The sequence below is a fragment of the Varanus komodoensis genome, unplaced genomic scaffold (assembly GCF_004798865.1).
Source record: "Varanus komodoensis strain SLA01 unplaced genomic scaffold, ASM479886v1 scaffold25, whole genome shotgun sequence".
Lineage (NCBI taxonomy): Eukaryota > Metazoa > Chordata > Lepidosauria > Squamata > Varanidae > Varanus > Varanus komodoensis.
The window spans coordinates 9,434,110-9,445,850 of NW_025335661.1; the positions used below are offsets into that span (position 1 = coordinate 9,434,110).

General features: G+C 42.2%; 1 protein-coding gene across 1 annotated transcript in view; it reads left to right on the top strand.

The window, feature by feature from the left end:
- Positions 1-11,741, top strand: part of GRK7 (G protein-coupled receptor kinase 7) — a 33,951-nt gene that overhangs the window by 18,225 nt on the left and 3,985 nt on the right. The window contains exon 3 of the mRNA XM_044432924.1: positions 3,731-4,002. Within this exon, the coding sequence (XP_044288859.1) occupies positions 3,731-4,002 (272 nt within the window). The remainder of the gene's footprint in view (positions 1-3,730; positions 4,003-11,741) is intronic.

Here is an 11,741-nt window from a genome sequence, read left to right on the forward strand (position 1 = left end):
ACTATCGCAATCCCCATGTGACCATTTTTATTTACTTAGGGCACAATCCTATGCCTTTCTGTTATTCTTGGCTGAGTCTTTTTCATTGTCTTTTTACTCTTTTTGATATTTTGTGCTATTTAAAATTAATTTTAATTCTTATTAATGTTCTGTTATATGGTATTGTTTTTATACTTAATTTTAAACCACCTAGAGAGCTACAGCTATGGGAGATATAGCAATGAAATAAATAAAATTGGTGCCAGATAGTCTAGACCAGTGATGGAGAACCTCTGGCATATGTGCCCGAAGGGGCACACAGAGCCCTTTCTGTTGGCACGGGATCACCCCAGCAGCCATGCGCATATTCAGAAAGATTAAGGGCGTCAGGCAATGAGGTCACTCATTAGCCACAACTGGCCGAGCTTTCACATGGCCAGTAGGAAATACACTCAGATAGGAAATACACTCACATACCTTTTTCAGGGCAAGCCAAAAGCTGGTGGTCAGTGGTACACTGTCCCCTTGTGCTGGTGGTCAGGAAATTCAGGTTTTATTGCAGTGTTGGCACTTTACAATGAATAAGTGGGTTCTGAGTTGCAGTTTGGGCACTCGGTCTCTAAAAGTTTCCCCATCCCTGGTCTAGACAGTCATAAGATTGTTCATAGGATTGTTCAGTGAGGTTGGAGCTGGAATTTGAATTCAGAAAGCCCTCCCTCAGCCCTCACAGCCTGTGCAGAAAGACCAGTGCTGGCCATGACTCCAAGGGCATAACAGCAACCCTGGAGACAGGCTTTCGAAGCAAGGGAAGAGGGCAGGGAGGGAAGGAGGCAGGCTCCAGCAGCACACACAGTACACGGGTAGCGCCTCAGCCTCCTCTCTTCACTCTCCAAGGAAAAACACTTAGGCAACAGAAATCAGCCATCTCAAGTGCTTTGCAAGCTGGGAGACGTGTAAAGGCAACAGTTTGAGGGAAAGGTTTAGGGGTCACAGCAGCTTAAATGTTCTGTAAGCATACTCTTACAGGAGGTGTTAACTATCCAATTGCCCTGCTTTGTTCCTGGAATCTCATGAGGGTTCTGGAAAGTGGGTGTTGTGCAACACAACCAGCTTTCAGCTTAATAAGCCATGCATCACAGGGCCAAGACATGCCAAGCATACGATCAGACATGTTGTGGTTCCAGGGGTGCTACCTCCCCACATCAGTCCCAGAGCACCAAGATTTCCCTCCCTCCTTGCTGTGAGTGCAAGCCATTTTTGGCTTTTCGTGGCTTGACTTTTTATAAGGTTGTTTTCAAGATCAACAATGTGGGCTGACAAGCCCTCATCCACAATCCCAGTGGGGGCAACCATGAGATACCCTTCCAAGGATCCTCAGCAGTACCTTAAAGGGGTTGTTCACAAGCTTCCCCTTTAAACGCACGCACGCACGCACACACGCAAACGTGGGACCCTTCTCGCCCATGTGGTTAAAAAATAGGTCGACTGTGCTTTCTGTACTGGCCAAGGTAGGTGGCTGTGAGCCTCCCAACAGTCAGTCTCCCCAGGTGCTACCACAGGCTGCAGGTGAGTATTCCCCACACCACCACTCACTTTGGACTGATCTGTCCAATTTGACAGATGGGGACTAGGCAGCTGCTTGGAAAGTGTGATCTCACTAAGCAGTTTTTTTTTGGGGGGGGGATTACAAGTCCTAAGTGTCCCCTCAATTTTGCCATCAATGTCAATTTCCTAGCACCTTGGGGAGCAGCAAAACTAAGGGGGAGTCCCAGTAGGAGGTCTAGGCAGGTTGGACAAGTGTCAAACCCTTCCTCCTGTCACAGGAATTCTCCCCCAGTCATGCAGGTTCCCAATGGTAGCGGGGGGGGGGGGGGCAGGCGGTGGTGCAAAACCGTGGGTCATTTAAGGACACCAAATCACCAGAACAGGAGATTGTGCCGCAGATTATGCCCCATGATGGCACTTCTGTTGGGGCTACCAGTGGTGATTGCTAGCCGGATGCGTAGCCAATGCCAGCCTTTCTGCAGTTCTGGTGAAATAGCTCTGTAGGTGTTTTCCTCAACCATGGCTTGTTATGTTAGCTGGATTTGGATGACACAGCAGGCCATGAGGGTCAAGCATATCTTACAAGAAGTCATGGTTTTTTAGGGTAGCTTATAAACCAATTGAGTATTGTGCTGGTTTCAGGCAACACACTCAGCCACTGTGACTTTGTAGGTGCAGCAACTTAGCAAGACATGCAAACTCAGTCAGTATCTTAAGCTTTGTAGCCCTCCTGTCTTCTCGCACTTCTTCTGACTTTGGCCTTTTCACGCACCTAAAAAGGTTAAGAAAGACTGAATAACTGTAAAATATCTTGCACTAAGAGCCCTTGTCTGTAAGAACCCTGTTCCTCAATGCTGACAATACCCCACTGCCAGCCCTACCAGATAGTCCAGAAAGATACCAATATCAAACACCTCTGAGAGGGTCAGGAGAGCTTGAAGAATTAGACCTTTGTAAATTCCTAAGCAAAATTACCTAATCTGGCCCCTCTTGGTCCAACTGAAGTTAGCTGTTCACTAGATTTTTAAATTTTTATTTTCCTGAACACTACAGTGTTGTTCTCAGCAGTTTAACTCTATCAAAACATGGATTTAAATTTGTACTTTGAGGTAACTTTTTTAAAATCCACAGATTAATCAGGAAATGGAACCAAACCAAATGGCTAAACACACGTGAAAGGGATGCAGGCTGGAAATATTTCTTTATTATGGGTTGAAGTGAGACATCATCATACATATGGTACATCTCTCAAAATCAAATGAACTTAATCAAAATAACTGGTGTTGATTCTAATGGTCTACTTTAAGGCCTTGCGCTAATCAAAACATGGCTTAGGCCACCGTAGCTTGCTTTAATCCCCGGTGTGTGCTGGTACATGAAGGGTACTAGTTCTCTAATTATCCGCCGAGGCACAGCCGACGTGTCCTCTCAACTAGGTAGCATGGCTTATTTGCAGAGTAAACAATCCTCAAATAACTCCAGGTCATGAGTTATTAGAGGGTTGTTTGCCCCTCAAAGAAGACATGTTATCTTGGTTTGAATGGCATAAGCTGGGTCTGGTTTATCATTAGAGAAATTACCCTATTTATTTTAAACACACATTCAAATTACAGACACATGCAAATTAATTCAAATGAATGTGTTTTAAAAACAAAATATCCTACAGGTGTACATACCATGCAAACCAAGTTTCTGATGTCTAGGTTTATTGTCTTGCTGCTGTGGTGCCGACAGACAGACAGAACACACACAAACTCTTATAGATTTACTGGTTTCATTCATACTGCATTCCCATCCTTCCTCCAAGTATTTCAGAGTAGCATTGTAGTATCTCAACAACTTGCTAAGATCTAATCAGATAATATAAGAGCATGTTAAATGGACAAACTTCTACAAATTCTCCTAATAGTATCATTTTATATGCCTTCTAATTAGCAGAGCTGGCAAGAAGCAGATTCCCAAAATGACAGAAAATCTACTAAAAGTAGGCCCTTAAAAAAGAAATTAGATCGATGTGAGCAACAACAACACACAGTTATACATTTCAAATTCATTTGCTAACATTGTTTTAAGGCACATCTTATTTTCATGATTAAAAACCACATGCAATCCTATGTGATTCATTCAAGGAATTTACTTTTTCTTATTCTTGGACATTATTTATTAATATTATTGTTCGTTACAACCATCTATTTGATTATTACAGGCTGGAACAAATGGATACATGGCTCCTGAAATCTTAAAGGAAGAGAGCTATTCCTACCCTGTGGACTGGTTTGCTATGGGATGCAGTATTTATGAAATGGTGGCTGGTCGAACTCCATTCAAGGATTTCAAGGAGAAGGTCAATAAAGATGAAGTGAGAAAGAGAACCTTAGAAGATGAGGTGAAGTTTGAGCATCCTAATTTTGATGAGCCATCGAAAGATATCTGTAATCTGTTCTTGGCAAAGAAACCAGAAAATCGTTTGGGAAGCAGGTAGTAATAGTTTTATTTCCCTTGATTTAACCAGAAATTAATGGATGGTGCAGTCATCCTTGTTTTAGGAAATGCAGTTCAATCATCCTATATGATTTACACTAAAGAGTTTAATATCTCCCATGCTATTTTGGCACTTGCTCTGTGCGTACAGGCAAAGGCGGTCCCTAGCAACCCACATTCTAGGAATATTCCAGTTGAATTAATGTAATGCGTCTCCATTGGTCTGCCTTTGAAGATGAACCAGACGTTTCAACTGGTGCAGATTTAGCTACCCAATTTAGCTACCCAATTTAACTAACATCCAGTTCTAACTGAAATAAACTAGTACAGTTCTACTGGCTTCCTCTTGACTTCTGAGCCTGATTCAAGGTACTGCTTCTTACTTTTAAAACCTTACACAGCTTGGGACTCAAATATCTAGAGCAACTCCCCATATCGGCCTGCCCATGTCTTAAGTTCCTCTGCTGAGGCCCTGCACCAAGTGCCTTCCAGAAAGCCATGTTTCAGTGGCAGCCCTGCCCTTGGAATGGCCCTCCCCATTTCCACAGAGGCACACACAGTGCCTACATTTCAAGCCTTCCACTGCCAGATTTAAAAACAACTCTTGCAACTGCAGAATGCTGGAAGGTATAGGATTTTTTTCTGTCTAAGCATACATCCAACTGCATCCTAATAATTTCTATCAGCCCTAGGCATGTAAAAATGTATGTGCTATCTCTGCATTGCTCTTACGCTGTTGAGGTGATTTTATTTTATATGGCCCTGAAATCTGATCCTATAAATGGATGAATTACATTTATATTCTGCCTTTTTTCCTCCTGTAAGGAACCCAAAGCAACTTACACATTTTGCCTCCCCTTTTTAATCTCACAACAACCCTGTAAGGCAGGTGAGACTGAGAGTCACTGAATGGCCCAGTGTCACCAAGTGAGCTTCAGGCCAAGTTGGGACTAGAAGCTTTGAGTCCCAGTCTAACACTCTGATTGCTATGCCACACTGGCTCTCAAACATGTTTAGGTCGTCGAGAATGCCAGAACTGACCACTTCAGCTAACCATGCATTCTACGTAATGTACATTTACTGTTCGTATAGCAGAATTATTTTCAGAACAATCCTACCGATGCCTGGTGGGGAGAGGACTATGACAAAGGAACTGCCACATCCAGGTCCCATTGAGTTTATGACAGCTAGGGCAGAATGGGGGTGGGGGGAGGTTCTGCCTTTCCCTGCACCCCATCGCCATCAGAGCCCACACAGTGGAGAGTAACAGAGGTTGTCACTGCTGCAATGAGAACCTGCTCCTCCTCACCTTTGCACCTCCTCTATGTCCTTAGAGCAGAGGTTTTGTAATATCCACAGTATCTAACATTAGGGACTGCGTAGGATTGCACCCTTAAGCCACATTTGTAAAAATGTCTTCAATATATCCACAGACTGGATTGAAATCAGGAGATTAGCCTGTAGTTGAGCAGTGACACGCTGCAATGGACTAAGTGCAGGGATATTTCTCAGGCTTGGCATTCTCTCTTTTAAAAACCTGAACAAGCTCATTTCCAATGGCTTATTTGGTGACCTTTAAAAACTGGGAGGAAGCTGAGATTTTCCATAAACATTTTCCTTTCTGGAGGACCTAATACTTAATGCATTTTTAAGTGACATCTGCCGTATGGCTACTTGGCTTTTTTAATGAGGTTGAGCAGCTTGGCTACGCTTTCCTGTTCCTGACCAGCGGAATGCAGAAATTTCTGAGCTCTTTGAAACTCTTTTAGATCCCCTCTTTCCCTTTGTTTCCTGGGCCTCTCCCACTGCAACTTGGGGAATTAAAAAAAAGAGGTGCATCTGTTGAAACAGTAACAGGAAAATATATGACCTTTGATTAGATACAAGCATCTGGAATAATCACAGTATATTCTGCAGCTGTGCACCCAAATGCTTTTGTCTCTGACGATTTTGTACATGAAAGGCATGTTTTACCACATTTGCAATCTGACTCATGACAGAGCAAACAGTAGACATTTTATTTTTCATGCTGCCCATTTTACCTAGCATAGGACCTTAACATCGCCCCAAATGGGGAATTGTATGTCCTGCAATGAGGACAAAAGTGGAGATGGATTTGTATATAGTGTGCATATCCTAATTTATATGTAGGGATGTAAAGTAAGAAATAATTGGCATAATTTAAGCAGACATACATTGCATCTGTCAAGAGTGGAAAAAGGTGTAGTTAGGAGACCAGTGTCACCAGGCACCAGAATATGGATGGATAACTCCAGGGCCCCTAAAAGTACTCCCGACTTGGGCTCCTGGGCAGGACTTGGACTGGGCAGCCCTTTAAACATCGCTTTGCCCTCTTTATAGTATGATGCATGACCTACCCCAGGATGATTGGTATTGTTATGCAGATTTCTGGTTTGTTCCAGCAGTTCAGCCAGACTGCTTATTTTCCAGAGAAGACAGTGATCTGCCTTATGAAATATTATGAAAGAAGTTATATTTGTCAACTTGGAAGTGGGGACAGCCTGTGATCACACAAAACTAGGGATCACATTTATGATTACATTTGTCAACCAGTCTCTCTCTCTTTCTCTCTCTCCCCCCCGCCACGCACACACACACACACAAACTCCATAGGTCTCCCTCACACGTACATACCCTCCTCCCTAATTCTCCCTCACACTTGTTTCTCTTACACACATACACAATGTTGAGCGAGCAGACTTTCTCTTGTACTTTTCCTTCAGGGCCCCTAAACCTCCCAAGCAGGGGTGTGGTGGCAGGGAGAAATGTGTCCAACCAGCAGTCTCTGTTGCACTGAAAGATAAATGGCATTGGATCAAGCCACTGCTGTTATGTTGCAATATACTTTTTAAAATTCCCACATACTTAGAAACTGGGAAGCTAGTCATAACTGTGAAAATGGAAGATAACCTATAGGGCATTTCAAGGGAGTCCGGCACTGGGAGGAAAATCATTGCCCCTGCACAGATTGCGTTAGATACTTGCCCAGCGGCAAAGATTCTGTTTCAGTTTGTAGGCTGTTCTGTAAAATACATCACAAACCCAAGAGACAGAGAAGGATAGAGAGGGAAGGACTGGCAAATGCTGTTGTGTGCCTTCATATGTATTTAAATGTATGTTACAGGAAAAGTAGGTTTCGGGGTGGCTTTCAGAGGACAGGCAAGTGATATGGCACTAGGTTATCCCAAACGAAATATTACTTAGAACTGAAAATGTCCTAGAAAGCCAATGTGGATCTGCACATTGTTCCAGTCAGCATTATTTGCATGATGCTACATGCCATGATGCTGAAACTGTGTATTTACTGGTAGGCAAACATGTATTATAAATATTGCTTATTAATATATTTGGGGGGCTTAATCTAAGCGTGCAGCACTTGCCAGCATACCCAGAATATCTCATATGAGTGAGCAGGGGAGGGATTCCATCAATTTTTAAAGTGCTGGTGATTTAATTTTTCCGAAGGTCTTGGAGCAATGAGCATGTGACTTCTTGATCTCATTGGTCTTTGTACTAGTGGGAGTAGCGCAACAGCAGTGCAGCTATTTGACAGAAGGGTGGCCAAAATATACAACCTCACATATTGACATGTAGGCTCAGCCTGATCATCCTGTCCTTTTTCAGTGGGAAATACTAATATGTCTGTAAGGTTTGATTTTCCCCCTTTCACAGTATGAGGCAACTCAACAAATTCTAGTACATCACAACAGCTGTACATTTTACGTGAGACAATAAAAAGTAAGGCAAATAAGTTACTTTTCCATTCTGTCAATTAAAGAGAAGGCAAACGTTCAGGTTTTGTTTTATCAAGCCACATACTGTAGACACAGAGATATAGACAAATACACGCTATAAATACTTCAGCCACTTCAGCTGTGTTGCAGGCATAATCATAAACTTTGGGTCACTATATTTATTCATTGTTATATCTTGCTCTCTTCAGGTATGATAGTTGAAGTCCTAAATTACTGAGGTGTGGATCCTATTGGACACGGGGTTTGGGAAAAGCTAAAAGTGTATCCATCTCTTTAAAGAGACCCTAAAATTAACAGCTAGCTGACAAATCTCAGGGTTCCATTAAAAAGAGTCTTTTGAGTCAGAAAGAGAGCAGTGGACCAGGACATATCTGACATGCGCCACAGTCCAGATCCACTCAGTTCATACTGAAAATCCTGTGTTTGAGGGAGGCCTGACTGTTGACAGCTTCTTCTCAGATTCTATTTCTCTTCAAGAAAAGGGGCAGGTGTTGCACAGTTAGTCTCAGCTGAGCACCTACGTAGACAAAAGCAGGGAGGAACAGATGAGTTTTGGGTTGAGGTTTGCTTGCTTGCTTGCTGTGTGTTTGCTTATTTGTTTGTATACAACTCTAAGAACGTAATAGCATAAGAAAAGCCATGCCAGATCAGACCAAAGGTCCATCTAGTCCAGCACTCTGTACACATGATGGCAGAGCAGATGCTCGCAGGATCCCTCAAGCAGGACAGGTGCAAGACGTCCTCCTGCCCAAGTTCCTCAGCAACTGCTGCATGCAGACATGCCACCTCTGGTAAAGGAGGTAGCACATAGCCAGCAAGGCTAGTAGCCACCAATAGCCTCCCTTCTCATGAATCTGTCCTGTCCCCTTTCAAGGCCATCCAGACAGGTAACCATCACCACTTCCCATGGCAGTGAATTTCATAGTTCAACTATACACTGTGTGAAGAAGTACTTTCTTTTATGTATCCTAAACCTCCCACCAATCAGCTTCGTTAGTTGACCCAGCTTTGAGTGTTATGAGAGAGAGGGGGAAAATGTCTCCCCCTCTACTTTCTTCACACCATACATTATTTTAAGCACCTCTATCATGTCTTCCCATTTTTCTAAGCTGAACAGTCCCAATAGTTGTAGCTGCCCATCATAGGGAAGCTGTTCCAGCCTCATGATCATTTTTATTGCCCTTTTCTGTAGCTTTTCTAACTCAATAATGGCCCTTTTCAGGTAAGGCAACCAGAAGTGAACACAATGTTCCAAGTGTGGTCACACCAGATTTGTATAAAGGGAGTAAGACTTTGGCAGTTCTATTTTCCATTTCTAATTATGCCTAACATGGAGTTTGCCTTCTTCACAGCAGCTGAGCACTAAGTCCACATTTTCAGCTGTATGTACAGTTAAACTGTGCATGCAATAAAAAAAAAATGCTTGGCAGCCATGAGCTGTCTCTCCAAAGTTCCAGTGGAGCACCTAATGAATGCTAAAATTGGATTGTGAAAGGTGGCCTGACAACTACCTTTCACAGTCAAAAACAAAAAATAGAAGACATTCTAAGGTGAACCCAAAATGGCTTGAACAGGAAGGGGAGGGAAAGGGTCCCAAGTCTTCCTCTGGGAATCAAGAGGGGAGGAGGAAGCATGTTAGCCACAGTGTGCCTGATTGCCTATTGGGCACATTGAGGATAGACTGGCAGATCATATCATTTAACCTGCTCCCAGTGCAGCAGTTTCAGGAGTCTGGAGGGGTTGCCTTGAGAGTGAAGAGGTGAGGGAAATCCATTTCTTCTAACATAGTTGCTTAGAAGAGTGGCTATCTGGAGAAAGGCCTTTTCTGTGGAAGCGCCCTGGCTTTGGAACCTGTTCCCTGGAGAGATGTACCTGGTGCTGAGACTTTATTCTTTTCAGTGCCAGGCCAAAACTTTGTGTTCACTCAGTATTTTAAGGGCTGATTGTTTTATTATATAATTGGATTTTTATTGTATATTTTCATATTGTCTTTTAAATGTGCTGTTACACTTCTGGTTAGTAAGCCTTCTTGAGATTTATTTTTTATATTTTATAGGATCCAAGGTTCAATTTGAATGCCAGGAAGTACTTCCTGACGGTTAGGACCCCAAGGTATGGAATGGGCTTCCACAGGAGGTGATTGAAGCCCCATCGGTGAGGGTGTTCAAGGATAGGCTAGACATGCATATGGTGGCCATGTCATGAGCAGAGCCGGCTGGGGCCAGGGGTCAGACTAGATGGCCCAGGACACCCCTTCTGACTTGCTCGGTTTCTATGTTTCTATGTTTGCAATCCATTTCGGATGAAGACCGAATAGAAATATTTTAAATAAATAAATAACACTTAAATCTGGATCCAATGCATAATAAATAATACTCTAGAAAATATAAAACATAAATTGAAATATTTAAATATTAACTACAGCAGAATATCAAGCTCAGCAATAAACTATAGCCAGATCTTAAAGCGAGGAAAAGCACAAGATCAGGAAGCTGGAATAAGAAGCTCATTAAAGTGCAATAGAAAAGCATGATAGTCTGCACATTCAATTGATTGTTCATCATTCAAGAAAGGAGGCCAAAAGGAGGCGTTTCCCTCTGTAACTACCTATGCAGGAAAAGAATGATTTGCATCCTTAAACCTTTCTGCTTGAGTTTTACAACTTGTTTTTCAGTTCTATCCTATGCTTATATGGGGAAACCATTATTCCTATTACTGAAGTCTGCAAAAGAGCAAAGGAACATTTTAATGCCTCCCTGTTCTTGATCTTGTACCATCCTGCTCCACCATCCTGAATGTTATATTAACCTCTGAGGGATCCAAGAATTGCCTCACAATTATTATTTGTGCAGATGTTTTTCGTGCTGCTGTTGATATTCCTAAATATGCTGTTTTAGCATTCTTTGCTCGTTATACTTCTGTGTGATTGCAAAGAGTCTTCCAGTTCCTGCCTCAGCCTCTCCACCATGTCATAAGATATTTGAGTGTCTCAAAGGCAAATGGGTGGAGCTGCAGAGACAGGATGATGCAGAAGAAGTGCAGACACAAAAACACAAATGAAGCATACTAATCTGAAGCATAGCTCTCTAGTCTTATCTACTGTAAGTTGTACATCAATTTATTGGGTTGGATTATGACTTAGTTCTTCTTACTGCAGACCCACTAAAATCAGTAGACCCTATTTAAATAATGATTAAGCCCCATTTCTTTCCGTTGGTCTTTCCTAAAATATAACAAGTCTGGATTCAACTCATCTGGAACATATCTACTGAAATAGCATGTTTGTTTTCTATTTCTTTTATACTTCAGTTTTTAATATTTCTATCTATTGTGTACTGTGAGTTGTAGAAAGCCTGTCTGTGCTAGAGATATTCAACAATTGCTCATCCTTATGGAAAGATTAGCTAAAGATTCTACTAAGGTCATTGGGACCTTGGGTTATCTGTTTAAGTACCTGTTGCATAAGGTAAAGCTTCTCATAGGCAGCTTTAATTTGCACACCTGACCCTTTAAAAATGTTCTGTTTGCGATCAGAAGCCAGCATCAAAAGAGCCAGGGTCACAAGGGATTAACTATTTCAGTTCCTTGGTCCAGACCACATGGTTTTTTATAACTATCCTTTGCACTACTGCCAGGAAAAAAGAAATAGCTGTTTAAGCAGAACACCATTTAGGCAAGCAATTCTTCCTTTCCCCCCCTCACAGGAAGAATGTGGACATGATAGACATAGAAAATGAAAACTGCTGTTAATAGGTCCATCCAAAAAGAGTTTAGCTTGTTTATTTTACTATATATATAATTCATAGTGAATTACAATAAAAATGCAACAAAAGCAAAACCTAGAAACAAACATTAGCCCAGTCAGCAATATCAAATGCCTGATGAAATTGGTATTTGTCAGTTCCAGATAACAGCCCCAACACACATCCCGAGAAAGGTCATTTATTGGGGCAATTATAG